A 19,051-nucleotide genomic window follows, 5' to 3' on the forward strand; every position below is an offset into this window, starting at 1 on the left:
ACAACACCCAGCTGTACATTGCTGTGTCCCCTGATGACACATGTCCTATAGATACCATTTTAAAATGCATTTTAGATATTACGTCATAGATGTCAGAGTACTTCCACCTAGGACAAACAGAGGTCTTAGTGATTGGTCCTTAAAGTCAGAAGGAAACTTTTCCCAAAACAACAAGATTTTGGATCGTGTGAGAAATGTGGGTGTTATTTAACACTCTGAGCTCAGTTTTATTCCACATCTCAAAAATATTACAAATGGGGGCAGCACAAGGGTTAAGTCTAAAACAACTACCGTGTATTATTTATCATAATATTCTTTCTTTTTAATCTTATTTTATCTTTTAAGTCTTATCCTGGAGTGGCCATGTCAAAACTTGCAAACAATGTACACTATGTTGTAATCAATGACAATGAAAAAAATGCTATTTTTTACATTAATGGGTGGCATTTCAAATTAGAACTGAACAGATGCCAATATTTAGCACTATTTCAACAAAGGTAACGTATAAATGAACTCATTGATTCAGATTTCAAATCTGTACTATGTTCAAAAACTGTAAAGCACTTATGACGACAGGAACATATTTCACAAGGAAACCAAAAACTAAAATGTTTCAATGTGCTGCAAGCTTTGAATCGCTGAAAAGGTAAAACATTTTTGTAGACAGCAGATATATCAACAAATAAAAGTATCTGAAGTCCAATTGTTTTACATTACAGTGTTTATTGAAGATTCTCAAAATTGGTTACAAAATCGCAAACAATTACATCTCTTCTCACGGTTCAGCACAGAATCTCCCTTTTTGGTGACATGATACAGAAAAACGCCTCACCATTCTCCATACATTATGATACATTTATAAAATTTTGTTTTTAGATTCTGTCTTGGTTAAGTACACTTACAAACAAAAAAAGACAAAACACTTTGACTTAAGTGTCACGATGTGCTTGTGTGTCTTTAAATCAGCACTGCATTCACTTTAAAAGTGATTATTCTTTACACCATAAAACAAATATTTCTCTCTTAAAACAGACAAAGATAATCACTTCTACCTCGTATTACCATTTTTTTCGGACTATAGGGTGCACCTAAAAACCCAAAATTGGCCATTTGGAAGTGCGCCTTATAACCCAACGCACCTTATTTACCGCAAAATTCGGTGGATGCAGCAATTACAGGTATTGTATGTGTTTCCATACAAGGTTTTAAGGTATAGTACTGTATTTGTGAAATGATTGTGCAATGATTGATCAACCGATGAACATTGATGACTAAGATTGCGAAACATTGCATGCAACTGGGGATTGAACTAGAGTTATAGCAATGATAGCGCCAACACATTACCACTCGAGAACTCGTGGTACAGGTGACATATAATAAGGCATTAGAGCTTATCTCATTATTACACTATTTTTACTCCTAGTGCCAGAAACACTGTTTGCATAGTGCATTCTGATAGGTTAAACAGTCTCCCCAGACATGTTAGAGAATGGAGAACAGTCTTTCAACAGATTTACCATACAAGTAGAGAGACTGTTTAAGCTCTCAAAGTGCACGATGAAAATCAGAATTTCTAGCACTGCAAGTATAGTGTGAAAACAGTGTCTGCTCCCTTTGCATCGAATGTATTGCAATTTTACTCAGCGACACTTATCGACTGATCAATCTTTGCATTAATATTTACCTTGAGTCAACGGTTGCACATGAATACACACGGTAGCCTTTAGTGTAGTCCCAATTTAATGAGCCTTATAGTCCGCTGCGCATTATGTATGAAAAATATTTGACACAATACTATTTTTCGGGGGTGGTGCGCCCTTTAGTGCAGAAAATACGGTACATCAAATTGTATTTTAACCAGAGAGCCCAGTTAACTCACATTTTTGTGCGAGTGAGCGCAGTTTTTGTAAGGCGAAGGGGATAGATGTAGCAAGCTATTCTGTCGGTGGAATTCGATGCCAGCCTTTCTTACACCAAACTCCCACCCGACCAAACCCATCAGACACACAAGCGCACAAATAAAAAACCAAGAATTTTCTTCATAAAGGCCACGGATTGATCACAAATATATGAGAGATGAATGTGGAAGGAAGCATTACTCGCGACAAGCTTGCGGGCTCACCTCCATTCTAGGGGGTCTCTTAGAACAGAGAACCTACGAGGAGCTCCAGCAGTTAAGTCCTTGGTCAAAATATGTCAGGGCAGCCCTCCCAGTCGCCACGTTCCTTAGCTTCCCAGTAGCCTCCCTTGTAGATGTGGACTTGCTCACTAGTGATTTGGTCCTGGCAACGCTCAAACCAAAGTGCCTTGTAGATGTCGTGAGGTGCGCCTGGGGATAAGAGAAACTGTTAGCGAAGGTGGCAAAAGAAAGAGGGTCGCCGAGTCACAGATAGGATGAAGGTGAGCGCAGGAAGACATGACGTAAGGAAGGAATACTTGCTTTTCAGTGATAGATCGCTAAGGGAATCCTCATCGACAGCTTTAGAAAAAGAGAATTGAAGAATGGATTTGTTTTTCCAAAACATTTCAATTGTTTATTCACATCTAAATCCCCCAAGGTCAGGTGTATCAAACTCATTTTAGCTCAGGGGCCACTTGGTAGGAAAACCACACCCGCAGGGACAGGACGAGTAAATTATGGCATAAAAAGTGAGCCATAGATGTAAAGTTGGTGATCTTTTGAAGGCTCACAATTATGATTTGAAAATATATATATTATTAAGGGGTGTAGGATTTGATTATAAACCGATTGATGTTTTATTTTCTCCATTATGATTTAATGTCTTGAGTGTTTGTCAATTGTGCATTTGTTTAAAAAAAAAAAAAAAAAAAAAGAAAGCTAACAATTGGTATTATACAAAATTATGCAGGGACTTGCTCCCTCATATCTTTCAGATTTAATTTCCCCCTATGTTCCGGTCCAGAGCCTTCGCTATGAAAACGTTGGTCTACCAGTGATCCCAAGAGCCAAGAAGAGATCCGCAGGTTCGAGAGCGTTCTCCATCCGGGCCCCGGTGCTGTGGAATGCTCTTCCCCCTGAGATTCGATATGCAACCTCAGTGGAAATGTTTAAATCTAAGCTTAAAACACACTTTTCTATAGCATATGAAATACCTAAATTTTATGTTGATAATATGTGTATTATTTGCCCTCATGTAGGTTTTAGATGGGGGGATGGTGTCATAATACTCTAATAATAGTTTGCAATAATCTTTGATCTGTGCAGCCCTTTGAGACTCTTTGTGATTAAGGGCTATACAAATAAAAATGACTTGACACTTTAATTAATATTCACTACAGTTTCTTAAACTCAGGGTGTCTCTGGAAAGTGACAAAATAGCACATAAACACCCATTTAAATATTAACTAAATGAGTTATGTCATTCTACTTTTATGAAAATGTTTAGCTGAATGTGGGAACTTTGCTGTTAAGAGTTCATAAATATAATAGAAAGGAGCTAAAGCTTGTTTAAACCTCAGCAAAGACACTCAGGTGCCATTTTTTTTATTTCATACAGCGCATCCGTGACTTATATCGGAATGGGTTTCCTTAATGTTCTCTGGTTGAATAATAATAGTCAGCAAATAAAGCTTGAGTAGATACTTTGCAAGTGGTAACTGACTTAGGCGACATCCTGTGGACGCATTTAAAACAACAAGACATTGTTGGACGCGATGCAGCTTATTCTTCCCTTGTGCCTTGCTAAGAATCGTCTCGGGTTGACAGGCCTGATCCGGCCTGTCGGCTATGTTTGACACCCCAGCTGTAGACCCTTTTGTTAGTTTTGTTTACACTGAATATCAGCGTGCAAGTGCAAACGATGAAATGATTTATATCATGAAATCGAAGTTTTTTTCTGCCTTTTATTTTTATTTTTTTCACGAAGATGTTTACCAGAATTTAGGAGCTCCGATGTTAGATTTAATACCTATTAACAAAAGGAGCTAAAGTTATTTAAAAAATCCGCAAAGACACCTAGGTGGTATTTATTAATTGGGTATGTTTTATTCCAGGTGTTAACTATTAATTTCTGAACATTAGGGATAAAAATTGTAGATTAGTAACAAATATTAAGCTGAGTGCAATCACATAATTTTGGAAAGCGCGTCTGTGACTTGTATTGTGAGTAAAATAACACTGGGATGGGTGTTTCTTCATATGTTCTCTGGTTGATAAAAGGTAGTCAGCAAATACAGCTACAGTGGGTGGTTTTGCTATGTGAGTTGCCCCTGGCTTTAGTGTCTATCCAGTCGACATATTGAAAATGGCATGTCATCTTTTAAAGTGATGCGGCTCATTTTTCTCTTGTGCTTCTCTCCAGCAATCTTATGGGCCAGATTAAATCAACTGTCGGGCCTCATATTTGACACGCCTGCTCTAGGGTATTGCTGGAACGCACCAAATTCCGTAAATTTTTCATGATAAAAATGAGTCACGATTTGGGGAAAACATTTAAAACAATTTTTAAACTAGAACTGAAACAATTAGTCGACGTTATTGACAAAAAAGAATAAAAGGAATAGAATTGTTATCTATTGTTGCCAAACACGGTTTGTAACAGAATCTCCATCTCAAGCGGTAACATAAAAAACGACGGTGTGAACGACAAGTCAGCGTAACCAAACCTTCTAAAGTTTTGGAGTATTTTAGCATGGATACAGCAAAAAAAAAAATACTTCAAAATCAAATCTTTCAAATCATGGCTGTACCTGGATAACACACCAACATTTAAAGAGAAAGCATGTCAGACATTTGAATGAAACATAGTCTGACTCGCCTCGGCCGGATTCGGGTAACATCAAGCCAACACAGTTTTGATGACATGCATTGTACATTTTGTGCATGTATATTTTGCTATTAAAGAGAGCTTAAGGGTTATGCCAGACTGTGCTGTACAAATGTATTTGATACTAAATGTGTGCATAGCCTAAGCTTCATGTTAATTTATTTCTGCGTCAAGGTTATATATTCCACATGTTTACAAGCAGTCGACTATTAAATGGTCATTAGTGGCGGCCATGCACCCCACCCGTTGGAGAGAAGTCAAGCATACTGGATGGAATGGGCTCAAACCTTCATTGGGATGGCTGGAGGAGGAATGGCTAAGAGCCTCCCTCTCGCGCTCGCGCCGGGCGATGCGCTGCTTTTCTTCCAGACGCTGTTTCTCGCTGTTGGCCTCGTCCCAGTGACCTTCCTCCATGAGCCGCTGGTCGGGCCGCCGCCGGCTGTCTGTGGGTGCCACAAACTCCTCTGGTTCGTTTAGAGTGAGCGCCAAAGAGGTGAAGTAGTACATGGCCTCAGCGCCTACCCTTTGGAACAGCAAATGAAAAGGAGTCAACATCATTCCAAAAATGTCGATAAACATCCTCAAATAAAAGGTATATCGGTTCACGGATCCCTAACCACCTTCCTATGGTGCGTCTTGGGCAAGTTTTTTTTTGTGGTTTGAACAAATTTATTGACACTAAAAACAGAAAACAATTATAATAATAATAATAATAATTTCTTTTGTATTGTCATTCTTTGTAACAATGTACACAGAACGAAATGTCGATACACCTGACCCGTTGTAGCGAGACGATGCAGCCGCAGCCAACAGAGGGCGCCGCCATTATACCGATTAGGTATGTCTCGGCTGAGGCGCGAACCAGCGACCTCCCAGTCTCAAAGCGGGCACACTACCATCTATGACAATCTCAACAGCAATTAAGCACATTCACAATATTATATTCCAATATTACTTTTTTAACAGCAAACACAAAGTGAGGTTTGAACAAACCTTCTCGAAAATCTTATTAGCAATCAAGCATATTCACAATTTCATTATATAACATCTTTGTTAGTGTCAATAGATCCGTCCAGGCCAAAGTCGATTGTCCTCGGTCTGAACAAATCCACCGACACCAACAGCAGCAAAACAAACACAAGTACATTCGTGCACATTCGGATCAAACAATACGCATAGCATCACTTATGACTTTCATATTTTTGTTGTGATGACATTATGACTTTTGCTTTTATGACACATTAAATGCTCTATCTGGTAAAGGTTATTTTTGTTTTGAGAGCCACACCATATATTTTTAGAAAAACCCACTCTCCAGACAAAACCTGATTTTTCAGCGCATCTTATTTCACCTCACATTGTTTATATAATATTGTGAATGTGCTTAATTGCTGTTGAGATTGTCATGATTGTTTTCTGTTATTAGAGTCAATAAATTTGTTCAAACCAAAAAAAGTTGGGCCTGGACGGATCTATTGACACTAACAAAGATGTTATATAATGAAATTGTGAATATGCTTGATTGCTATTAAGATTTTCGAGAAGGGTTGTTCAAACCTCACATTGTGTTTGCTGTTAAAAACGTCATATTGAAATATAATATTGTGAATGTGTTTAATTGCTGTCGAGATTGTCATGATTGTTTTCTGTTATTAGTGTCAATAAATTTGTTCAAACCAAAAAAAATTTGCTGTTAATAGTGTCAATAAAATTGTTCAAACCAAAAAATGTAACGTGAGATTATTTCATAGAATTTGTGAAATAATAATAATGTTAGAGCCTGTGTCCCATATTTGTAAATATACTTTTCCATTATATATATAAGTTCCAATATATATACAATATATATATATATATATATATATATATATATACAATATATACAATATATATAATATATACAATAAGTTCAAATATAAGTTCCAAGTTCCACTTGGAACTTGTCTCTCACCCGCAGTTACTTATATCGATGAGGCCCATTTTGACAGTCTTTTTTTGGGTAAATAATGGTTTCAAAACAAGCTGCATAGTTATGTTGTAAAAATGTTGCAATAAACTGCGACGAAAAGTTTACAGATGTGTTTCTCCTTAGCGCAGTGTAAGAGGAAAGAGAGCGTGCTATGAGTGCAGAGATCCGCCCACCCAATCAAATTGCTCTGGTTACGTGGCTACGTTTTTGGGTGTTTACAGTTTGTTCTGTGGGTTTTCATCACAAAGTGTCACAAACATACATTGTTTAATGAACATTCATAAAAAAGGATTCCTTTGTGAAGTTACAGCTAAAATGTCTGTTGGGGTGACAACCTTGACTGCAAATTGCATTTTAGACTTTGCCTGATGTATGTAGTGAACCGAACCGTTAGCCCTCTAGTGGTGCTTGGGCTTCACTGTTTATGTACCAGTCGTTTTGCCTGTTTGAGCTACAGGAGTCCAACATTAGCAGCAGTTGCTGCTTTCATCCACTATCTGTTCACATTAGTTTAACAGTGGAAAATAAATGAACAGTTTTCTGATATACTGCTTGCGACAACAATTTGAAAATATATAAAACTGCATGCCTATAAATAATGATCATTTTGTACTGCCACAAAAAATACAACAAAAACGACTAAATACCTGTTATGTGCAGCCAAATTAAGGCAAATTACGTGTATTGATGCTACTAGTGAATAAAGGTTTTGTGTGGAGCCCTGACTTACTTTATCTTCTGAAATAGTAAAATAAAATTCACCATGATTTAACAGATGCAGTTGAGCAGATAGTTTAATCAACTTACGGCAAAGGATTCTTGCGCCACACCTCTCTGGCTTTCAGAGTTTGGTATACTGTCTTCTGTTTACCATCAGAGCCGTTCCCGCCCCCACGGCTGCTTTGCATCACGCGGGAAAACTCCATCTTTTCGTCCCAAGTGCCTGACAGAACATAGTGAGCTTTGCCATCCTTGTCCATTACCACACCAGTTACCTGAGAAGGGTGAAGCCAGGACAAAGACATAAGCTCTTGTAAGCAGATTCTGCTAAAAAGTGAAAGGCAAAAAAAACCCAATAATAATAATAAAATAATAATAATAATAATTACCTTTCTGGCCACATCTCTTGAAAAGTAACTGTAGGGCGCGAACTTCAAATGACACCGGTCTCCTGTCGTATGGTTCACCACGTCGATCTCACCAGACTAGGATTGAATAAAACATTAGAAACGATTACTGCTGCCCTAACACAAAAAAATGTAAAATCGGATACAAATTGACTGTGCCTGTTTACGCGCCGCAGCAAATAAAAATTATTGTTGTTTACGAGTACATATACGCCGATTATGAAAGCGGTCTATTGCAAATGTGATGGGGTGCTCTGCAAGCTTTCAATTTGTTCTTTTAAACTTTTAAAACATTAAATGTGAATGATATCATGCAAAAGCAAGTTGATGGGTGTGGGATAATTGAGAGGGAGAATGGTTTCTACGTGACCGGTGTTAAATGCCAAGACAAACTTAAAACAAAAAAAGGGGTGACTACTTAGTCATTTAAAATCACAATGGCAGCTCAGCTATGGAAAACAGCTAAATAATTGTAAGTGATTGGATTTAATGAATGCCATTTACAGCCTCAGCCGAATTTGGATTGGATCTTTCCAGTTTTCTCCACTACAAGCATAAGGGGGAGTTAGTTTTTAAACTTGGAATTCCGAAGCAATTGATTTACATTGTCAAATCAAGTCCCGACACTTTTTTGTTTACAAGCTGGTTAGCAATCACGTGAAACCCTCCACACTCTCTAATCTAATCTAATCCACTATCCTCCTTGTTTTATAACCTTATCTTCTCTGTTCCTTTATCTTCTTGGCTTTTTACCTCACTGTGAATGTGTGAAACTGGAGTGTCATGCCCAATTTCATTGTCACAATATGTTAACCCATTTTGTAACAATGACAATAAAGGTATATTCTATTCTATTCTATTCTAATGTTATTTCTGTCCGCTTGAGCATTCGGCAACGCATGTTCGCAAATACTGTGGAAACTAAATGTGTTTTGGTTGGTTGAACTGTGTTGAGTTGAGTAAGGCAACTTATACTGTATACTGTCAATGGAACTTTGGCTATAGTTAACATACAGAAAATTTATTTCTAAAAGGCATAATCACTGGTCAGGTGTTCATCGGTCTTTATTTAAAGCAAATTGTATGTTCAAACGACAATGGTTAAACTAAATCTGCCATCGTAAGTAGGTAGGTTTTTCAAGGTTGTATATTATTTTTTAATCTCACCTGGTCGATCCAGAGTTTTCCAACTATTATGTTATGTACTGTAGTGGTTACTTTCTTCCATGTATAGTGATGGTTGCCTTTGTTGAAGATGGCGTGAATTGTTCCTATAGGAATGCAGAGAGTCCAAGTTAAGGTTTTCACACTAGCACAGCTTTGCTTGATGTTGCAAACAGTAAAGTTATCTTACCCAGTGGCATGATGGAGAGATATTTGCCCCGGAATTTACTGGCAACGGTGATTTCCTGCCTAAGAGTCCAGCCTCGATCGGATATTGCATGATGAGCCGCAGCTGGCGGGTGGTGACTAACCTGGAGAGAGCCCCAACCACCATGCGTATTAGTGTCAAACAATTTAGGGAAAGTTAAGCGTTGCCATTTCATGTTGTCTGCCTAACCATTTGTAAAACCAATGCTGTTAGGCAAAGAAAAGAAAAGCTAACTGGACTAGTCCTATGTTTGATGAGTAGTAAAATTAATAGAAAACAAGAGTCACAATTAATTTGAACAAAATTTGGCAATTTGACAATGGACGAGACAATATACGACCTTTAAAATAAATTACAGTAAAAACACTGATAGTATCAGATCATTTTTGATTTTTTTTCCAATCTTTTAAGGAATTGAAGAATTTTCCCAGGAGGGAAAAAAACCTGGCCAAAACCAGAGTTCGGATTTTTATCCATTGTGAATCACACCCTCAACGGGTGGAGTCAAAAAGAAAAGGAGAGATTTGGTTTTTCCCCTCCAAGAAATGTCTTGCTAATAATTGCTATTGATAATATCAGGTCCTGTCTGTCGTCTCTGATGGTGTCCATGTTATGCCCAGAGCAAGAAAGTACTGGCTATCGGCACTCGCTTTTATGTCTGCGATGTCTTTTTTTCAAAACTTTATTAAATAGGAATAGGAAACCATTGTTCACTAAAAAATTCATTTCATTGGATAATTATATGATCAAATATTTATTACAACGTGTTTCCTATCAAATTTTATTTAAATAATGTGGAATGCTGTGGAATGCTCTGCCCTCAGATTCGATCTGCAACCTCAGTTAAACTGTTTAAATCTAGGCTTAAAACACTTATATTCTATAGTATATGAATGACCGATATTTCATGTTGACAATGTCTGAGTATTGTTTGTTGATGCTACATCCATTGCATACTTGGTCGTCCTTTTTATATTATTTTTTAAATTAAACTTCAATTATTTTATATTTTACTGTTATTGTTTGCCAATGCAACATCCATTGTAGCCTGGTCATCCAAGAAGGGGGATTAACTCATGTGCGGTCCCTTCTCTAGGTTTCTTCATTTTCCTAATGCTGAGGTTTTTGAGATTTTCCTTGCCCTTGTCTAGGTTTTAGATCAGATGGTGTAATAATAGTCTGTAGTTTGCAATATCCTGTGGTTTGTGCAGCCCTTTTTGCCTCCTTGGGATCAACGGCTGTACAAATGAACATGACTTGACTTAAATGTCAAATTACTCTATTATTTATCTCTAACGGGTATATTTCACGTTGCATAGAGATTCTTTGTTTGAAAAAAGAGCAGAAAGTCAGCTGGCTGCAGACTCACCTGTTCACAGAGAGAGCGGTACCCACTCTCCCGTCGGCGGTCCAGCTCATAAGTCTCTCCCAGTAGCGGGTTGAAGGGCTTGCCTGTGCGGTGAACGGTGGTTGAGTAAGAGGAGACAGAAAAGGCAGCTACGTAGCACATCTGTTCTAGCGAGCTGTGGCACTTGGCTGCCTTGTCCAGCAGTTCATGGTACTCAAGGTCCTCAGACAGACGCTGCAACATGGAAATGGGCTCATTGAAGTTCACCTAGGGGATCAAAATGCACTGTGTGAGAAGACAAGAGTTTTTATTTTATGAAACATTTAGGCACTCAGTGTTTCAAATAGGGTTGAGTCAAAACTCAGAACTAAATACAAAACACATATCTATTCAGATCTACAAAAAATGTCATTTCTGGACACCCACAGGCATGGGAATCTTGGAAAGTTCTTTGCCAATGCAGTTTTTCATGATGCTCCAGAGGTTGAGGGAGTAGTTGGGCTTGTCCGGGATGTGCGTGCGCCTCATCTTTAGTGGCAGCACATTCTCCTGGTTCATGGCTAGAGGCTCCTCGTTCAGCTAAAAAGGCAACAACAGTTTTAGCTTGAATCAAGTTATATTTTTTCTGAAAACAACTTTTGAAGATCAAATTTGTCAAAATTACACACACAAAAACCCACAAAGAAATCTTCGCTGACAAAAAATTTATTAATTCAGAAACTATATTGAAATGAGGCTAAATTATTCATGTGGCACTAACATTCAAAATTTATAGACAATTGTAAACCTTTCTTTCTTGTTAAATTGTGGGAGTCAATTACACAGGCAATCGTGGCAGTGCTCTTCAACAGTTAAAGTAGTATCATCTGTAACAGGGGTCCCAAACATGGTGCCTGGGGGCGTCCTAAGAACACCTGAGTAGCCCCGGGACAGGTTCGAAAAATAGCTTACCAATGATGGCTGAGTCATTGCGATTTTCTGGTAAATTTGATTTTTATCAGACATGATGCTTTAGTGGCTGACTTAACTTCTTGTAATTACAAGCTGGTAATAAAGTAAAAACATAATAAAATAAGTTTTTCATAAATGTATATCTAAATAGTAGCACTTTATTCCAATCAGTTACAAAAAGTAGTTCTTAGCTTCAAAATGGTTGGTGACCCCAGATTCGTGATAATTGAAAACCACTTACCGATTGATCATCTGAACACATTTCACTATTAAATCCGCTAGCACTACTGCTCGATCTTCTGGAACAAAGCAGGAGTATATTTTATTAAATTTTAATTATTAAAAAAAAAATCAACACACATAAAAATGTCTAGGGATATTTTCTTACGTGTGGAAATGAGGGTCTGCAGGAACAGTAATGAACTCCGGGGCTTCTTCCACAGCATCAAAGAACTCATTGTCATCGTCTTCATCACTGTCCTCCCCCGTTGCTGTTCCGACAGAACCTAACCATAACCATCAGGTAAAAGGCATTACAAAAATAAAACAGGTATATGTAGAAATATGCCTAAAAAAAGGTATGGATTAAACAATAATTATAGAGTTAATTATGCCATAAAGACAATAAATTCATAACTAGGATTACTTAACTACTAAAGAAACATATTCTAATGTTAAATACAGTGGTACCTCTATGTGAGCACCCACAGCAGACACACGGAAATTTAAGTATACGGGTTTTTTTATTTATTTATTTTTTAAATCTTGCTCGCTCTACAAAAAGGAAAATCGAGTTTACAAGCAGTTTCAGACGCTTTCACTAGAGACCAATCACTGCCATCAGCTTGGTTCAGTTTGCGCATGCGCCTCCCGCCATCAGGCACCTGATTCCGCGCCCTTGGTTATACCTGTAGAGTACCTGTATTCTGCAGCAACTTTGTTTTAATCGCCTCCCTTCAATTACATTTTATAGCATCTCCTTTTTGTAAACTTGGCCATGAGATCCCATAACCCCCCTGCTCCTGCACACACTTTCGTTACAACTACTCCTTCATATTCAACTGTTTTTTTTTCTCTTCATATCATTTCATTTCTCTTCTTGCTGTATTTTTTATGTTTAATGACTATTTGAATATGTTTTTGTGATCAGGAAATTGTACTTGATAGTTATTTGGGGTTCATTTGGATCCTTTTGGGATGTTGGCCTGTCTATTTGTTTTTAATTATTTTATTTTAGGAAAATTTGCTCGTTACACAATCTATGGGCATGATCTTGATATAATTTAAGCATGTCTGAAGAGGTAACACTATAAGTGCAATTGTAAGCTCCTAAGGTAGTTGTATTATGCAAACCTACTCTCATTATTGGCAGTGGCGTTGGCCTGACCGGCCGCGCCGCGGAAGGCTCGCTCAAGGTGGTTGTGCTGCTTGGCCAGTTGCTCCAGAGTCTCCTCTAATCTGACCCGCTGCTCCCGCTCCGCTTGAAGCGCCTTCTGCCAACGCTTACTATGCGCTTGGGCCAGAGCCAGGAAGTCTCGGCAAGCCTTCAAAGTTATATCGAAGAGGTCAGAGGAAAAAAAAACATTTACAAGAAAGAAACTTGTCATACTATTGCTTTGTATTTTTAAGAGAAAAGTGGAGTTCTATTTCATTCCCACCAACCGCCAGAGGCGATGTTTCCAGCACAAAAATTCACCTTTACGCATGTGCAATTGAAATTCCGTGCTTGAAGCAACGCCATAATTTTCCATTACAACGTTGTACAACGTGGCACCATAATGGAGCATTAAAGAAATGAATTTAGCCAAAACAATGTTGTACGATTGACTAAACACATACGCCTTCAAGATAAACTAGGTGCCACACAGATGTGAAGCAATTAGAAGAAAACTGTTAGGATTGCTAAATCCTACCTTTTTTGGATATTCATAATAGTTTTGAGTTTGTACAGTCAACAGCAGACACTGCAATTTTTTAGAAAACACCCCTTTGAACTATTTGCCCAATTGCACAGACTTTGGAGTGTAAGTATTATGAATGCTGGGTCTTGTTTGTTTTCTGAGACTCTACTGCTCCTACTGGTAACTTGTTTGGCATGTAACAATATAAAATATACTAAAACCCGAGATTCTGGTTATTCACATTGCACTGCTATTATTTTGAACCACACTGTGCAATACAAATAGCGTAATATTATTAGTAGTGACATTACGAAATTACTCGTTAAAAAAGTTTATATAAATGTCAGATGTTTAAAGATTAAAGGAGTTTATGAATCAAACGCACAAAAATTAAGAAGCTATTTTTTCAGAAATGTAGCAGTACATGTAGGTTGCGCAAAATGTGAACTGACATTGATCATTGCATTGGAAGTGATGCGGAACAGCGTGGCTCTCTCTGTCACTTGACGAACTTTGTCGCCGGCCTCCCCCGTCAGACGCAAGTTGTCGAGCTCTGACAAAGACCTGTATCAACGTAGATGAGCCGTGAACATAAATTTACTCTCAAGTGTCCAATGATTATTTTCGCATTATATAAATTGTAAAGAAGAGATGGATGGACCTCTGAAGAGCGGAGCCGTGTTTGGAGATTAGGTCGTTGCATGTGCTCAGATCTTCCACCTTGTTTCCTAGGGTCCGGAGGGCGGACTGGACTTCAGAATTCTGTGAGCTGCCGCCACCTCCTTGTCCAGAGTCATCACCAGAGTCATCTGTTCACAATAAAGGCAAAATTAAATCAAATCCATCTAGAAAAAAAGTTGTCACATTAATAGGGGAAAACACTTCATTAGTAATTACTTTAAATACTTTTGGGGTCAGATGTTATTTGACACAAAGTATGAGTACTCAAAACTTCAGGAGTCACCCTTGGCCTAAAAACACAGATGAAACCAATACTGTAATGAGAAAAGGTATTTAAAGTGGCTGGTTGCAAGTTGTTTTCCTCTTTCCATGTTTTCTGAAGAGTGGCATCATGGGAACTTTAAAACAACTGTAAAATTACCTAAAAACAACATCTCAGATAAGCAGAGGCCAAGGATGATGAGCACCGTCAAGCTCAAGCCACAGAACAGGTCCAGAGATCTACAACATGAGCTTACTGCAGATTGTGTCAATGTAAATGATTCAACTATTCACCACACTTTGCACAGAGATTTTGCATGAGAGTAATGCGGCAGAAAGCTGTCCTGCTCACATGCCACAGATTTGCTTGAGGTATGCGGAATAAGCGTTGGACGAGACAGCTTCATTTTGGAATAAAGAGCTGCGGACTGAAGAAACTAAAACTGAGTTAATTGGTCATTACAAGGGCAGTATTGCATGGACACAATAATTTTGGTAGTCTTTCCATTCTGTTCTGGGGCTATGTGGACAATGTAGGTACAATACTGGCAGTCTTGTTAAAGCGTGGATTCCAGTCAATTTCAGTGACAATGGTTGCAACCAGGATTGATACATCAAGACAAGACCCTAAACACTTTTTTTGCTGAGGCAATCATGCAAAGGAACAAGTATAATGCTCTAAAATACTATTGAAAATCTGTGGTGCGACTTAAAGGGGGCTGAGCTATTTGTAAATAATAATGGTCAAAAATACCTTAAACCAGAACCCAGACCCTCAGTGGAAGCTTTGGAAGCATTAGAGGCTGTTATTTCTACAAAAGGAGAATCTACTAAATAATGATTTTACTTTTTCTATTGGGGTTTGCAAATTTATGCAACTTAAACTCATTTGACTTCTCAAGTATCACTGTGTTTATCTGTGATGTGATATATTTGCCTAAAATTGGTGATCCAAACAATAAATTATTTCTCCAAGAAAATCTTTAAAATGATCAGTGTCGCCCAAACAACCATTCAGACATCTACCCGATACCCAACGACTAGCCCCCAGGTAAATTGAGTTTGAAACCCTTGGTCTACATTTGCCAGCTGATCAGGAATTTAACTGCAGTTTTAGTGTTTTGTCAATAAAAATTGGACGAGTTTTGCTCCTTGTTGAACTATGTCACATCAAACCTTTGCTGGGTGTATCAGCAAAATGCTGCAGGTGGCAGCCTTGCAATATCAAACAAAGGAAACCCCCTGAATTTCCATTATCTTGAACACTCTAATCCTTTTACGTCTATTTTTTTTACCCGATTCCTGATGTAAGCGTGCCGCTTTTGCCTTGGCCAGCTCAAGAGCAGTGATCCAGCGCTGCCGCTCCACTTCGCAGCTGGCCTTCAGGTGGTATGTCTGCGCACCACCGTTAGAGATAACAAAGTTACATGCATCGTCCACAGTGATAGTCGCGGTTGCCAAGTTGATGGTGCCGCGGCAAGTGTGGCCCATTTCTGCCTGTGTCCTACAATAAAAAAGGGAAAAATGACAAATTAACCATTGAAAATAGGGAAAAAAAAAAATCTAAAACATGTACATTATTGTCATGGTCTTTAAAGCAATTTGTTTAACTCTAAATTTAATAAACAAAAACTGTTAAAGTTTTTGTGTTGTGTCCTATAAGTCGAGAAGGAAAATAGATAAAATGATAAAACAATAAGTTGACGAATTAAATAATTATGAAAATAATTATTTAGATTTTAGGATAAATACAAAGAGTGCCGATTATTAGTTTGCACCATAAAAACGTCATGGAGTATCTAAAGTAATTAATAAAAACATGAAACAAGTAAAAAGCAGTCAACCATTGGGGTGTCTTCATCCGGTACGAATACTAGATATAAGAACCTACATTAGCCCCAAAAACATATTGTATTTTAAGCAATAAAATGAAATTCTCAGAAATTTGATCTAGTACTGGCCTTCCTACACGGGTAGTAAATTGCATTTTCCACTTCTGGTCTTTCATACCGCAGCAACTGGATTTTGAATCCAGAGACCATCTGTTTAAAGTAACTTTAAATCTGAAAGAAGTAACTTTTGCCTTTGGTCATGGATAATTAGAACTAGAGAGGAGTACGGCCAGAACTAAGTTTATAATGTTAACTTGATTTGACTTAAAGAACCAGAATCCCCCAAATGAACATATATTGTGCCCAAACTAGGTAAAAAAAATAAAAATAAAAAGGAAAGAAAACAGCTTACTAAAAAAATCAGCTGGTTTCAGATGGTATACTATCACTATTAGAAAGTACCCCAGACAGCGATATCAATATCATGTCAAAAAATGTAGAGTTGTATAGGGACAGTGTAACAAGAATTAAGTAAAACATTAGGCTGCAACTAACCAGGCGTAATGAGTAACGTAATACATGTAAACGGGGCTACGTAAAAATGTAATTGTATTCCTTTACAGAAAAAAGAACCGTAATGAAGTTACAGGTGTATGTAGTAAAAATAATGATTACTTTCCCGAATTACATTTTTTAAAAAGTATTATAACATATACATAATGCGCCAAAATCCTCTCGATCATAACTCTGTAAAAGCTATGCAATATTGCCGCAAAAACATATGTCGTGGCTATAGATAAATAATTTCCGCGAGACCATGGGATGGCCGTTCCAGCATGCCTAGTAAATATCAATATTGTCAAGAGGTTTTCCGTCCTCCCTTTAAACAAGTAAAACTTGAACTTGGACACAACACATCTCAGAGTTTGTTGGAAATTTAGAAAGTGTGTTTAAAACAATATTGGTTTCCTGACAGTGTGTGCTCTTAATGTGAACTAAAACAGCATATCTCGTCTGCCACCTGAAGGAGAAAGTTTCATTTTTGCTTGATACACTATAATACGTGGTTCAATTTGGATCACTTTTGGTAGGACAACAGGCAACTACCTAACCTTTGTTTTCTCCAATTATTTATCAAGGTTACACGAAACAAACTTTTGTAATTTATATTATGTTTATTTTGTCCTTGTTAGCATATCTTGTATTGGAGTAATCAAAACGTAATTGAAATTAATCAAGTTACATTACTGTGATATTATGGTATTCGGATTACGTTAGTGATTGCTTTTTTCAACAGGTAATTAGTAACTGTATAAGATTACATTTTCATAGTAAGGCTCCCAAATAACTGCAACTAACATAGGCTTATTCAAAAACATGACATGACAAGTTAAACACCCAAACAAAGGAAATCAACACACTGAGAGTTAGAGAAATCTGTGATTTACAGTTGCAAAGGATGCATTTCAAGGATTATGCCAATATCAAACAACCATTTATAAAAATAGTCAAGTCACATTTATTTATATAGCCCTTTATCACAAGAAGTCTCAAAGGGCTGCACAGACCATAGACTAAATGCCGAGTCAGCTTTTTTGTTTGTTTGCATTTTTCACATCTAGAGTGACTTACCTGCCTGCTTGTAAAACATGGTGTTAATATTAAATGTCATTCTGGTCTGGACATGTTCGACCCTGAAGTGCCATGTCTAATCTCTTTTCACAACGTTAATATCAATAAACCCCATTGGTGTCAACAGACCTCAGTCTCGGGGAGCACCATATAAAATGCACAACTTTTATTACCCCCACAGCACTGTTTCCAGTATTTTCAGGGGTGTCTTTCACGATAAGCTTTTTTAAAGTGTTAAGTTCAGAGCTGTTTATATTTATTATATCTGTATATTTTGGGAACTGGAGTGCAACTCTTAATTTTGTTGTAACTACACGATGATAATAAGAATTCTGATTCTGATAAACAAAAATATTGATTCATTCCTGATGGATTACACCTCCAATAAAAATTGCCAGCTTTAACATTGTTTTTGAGCAATGTCATACCTGTAGTAAGACAACAAGCCATTGCTCAAGACGAACCAGCGTCGTTGATAACCCTTGATGTAATTAGTCCATTTGAACACCCATCCCTTGTATGTGTCTCCAGCCGGGGTTGGAGTGGCGGTCTTGGGCTCGGACATCACAACCCCACTGAACCTTTGATACACAATCAGACCACAGAAAATCAAATGAGTGAATCATTCGTTTAGGCACTCCAGCGAGATGAGTTGAAGCGGTTTCTACTCAAAATGCTGTGTGTAGCTTGACAGGTCAAAGTTTAACTAGTTGACGTGCATATTAATTTGTTATCTCACTCTCCTGATGATAGACAACAACCTCGCATTAACTTAGTTACCTTGAAAAGTCCCAAAGCTGACAACGCAGGCGACCAGACACCCTATGAAGTATCTAAATAGTGATCCCCAGACCAGTAGTAACTAAAGATGGCTACTTAGCTTAGCTTAAGTGACCAGCAAGATAACGTCGTCAGTGGGGGACAAAACGAGTCGAAAGGGTTCCAAAATAAGCAGCTGGTGTAGTTATGGGTGTCAATTCCGCAGTTAATCGGATAAAACATTTCTCACTAAACATATGAAACGTGTCCACTGTACATCTACGCTCAAACCTAGCTTGATACTTCTAACTAGCTTGTGGTGCTAGGTAGGTCCACCCGGTGCTACACGTAATTCACTCCGTCATGAAACAGATCTCCGCGCATGCGCATGTCCGACTGTAAAGTTTGGACGATGCCTTTTCACTCAAATA

The 19,051-nt window shown here is 37.9% G+C and overlaps 1 protein-coding gene across 3 annotated transcripts; it reads right to left on the minus strand.

Annotated features, from left to right (window-relative positions):
* Nucleotides 1-703: 703 nt before the first annotated feature.
* LOC148356725 (oxysterol-binding protein 1-like) lies at nucleotides 704-18,967 on the minus strand. Of its 3 annotated transcripts, none has more exons than XM_088347638.1 (17): nucleotides 18,642-18,967; nucleotides 18,290-18,442; nucleotides 15,693-15,901; nucleotides 14,117-14,264; nucleotides 13,908-14,019; nucleotides 12,912-13,098; nucleotides 11,943-12,060; nucleotides 11,796-11,850; nucleotides 11,030-11,182; nucleotides 10,625-10,870; nucleotides 9,238-9,358; nucleotides 9,051-9,154; nucleotides 7,866-7,961; nucleotides 7,564-7,751; nucleotides 5,075-5,310; nucleotides 2,441-2,479; nucleotides 704-2,329 (listed from the first exon to the last, which is right to left on the minus strand). In XM_088347638.1, exons 2-17 carry the CDS (start codon nucleotides 18,424-18,426, stop codon nucleotides 2,187-2,189), a joined length of 2,292 nt encoding a protein of 763 aa, XP_088203764.1. In that variant the 5' UTR covers nucleotides 18,427-18,442; nucleotides 18,642-18,967; the 3' UTR covers nucleotides 704-2,186. The 3 variants fall into 3 exon arrangements, with proteins under 3 accessions (XP_088203764.1, XP_088203763.1, XP_088203766.1); XM_088347637.1 differs by having other exon boundaries at nucleotides 11,796-11,853; XM_088347640.1 differs by lacking the exon at nucleotides 2,441-2,479 and having other exon boundaries at nucleotides 11,796-11,853.
* Between the last annotated feature and the right edge of the window lie 84 nt (nucleotides 18,968-19,051).

The sequence above is a fragment of the Urocampus carinirostris genome, chromosome 11 (genome assembly GCF_059441175.1).
Source record: "Urocampus carinirostris isolate Australia breed hairy pipefish chromosome 11, RoL_Ucar_1.0, whole genome shotgun sequence".
In the NCBI taxonomy this organism is placed as follows: domain Eukaryota; kingdom Metazoa; phylum Chordata; class Actinopteri; order Syngnathiformes; family Syngnathidae; genus Urocampus; species Urocampus carinirostris.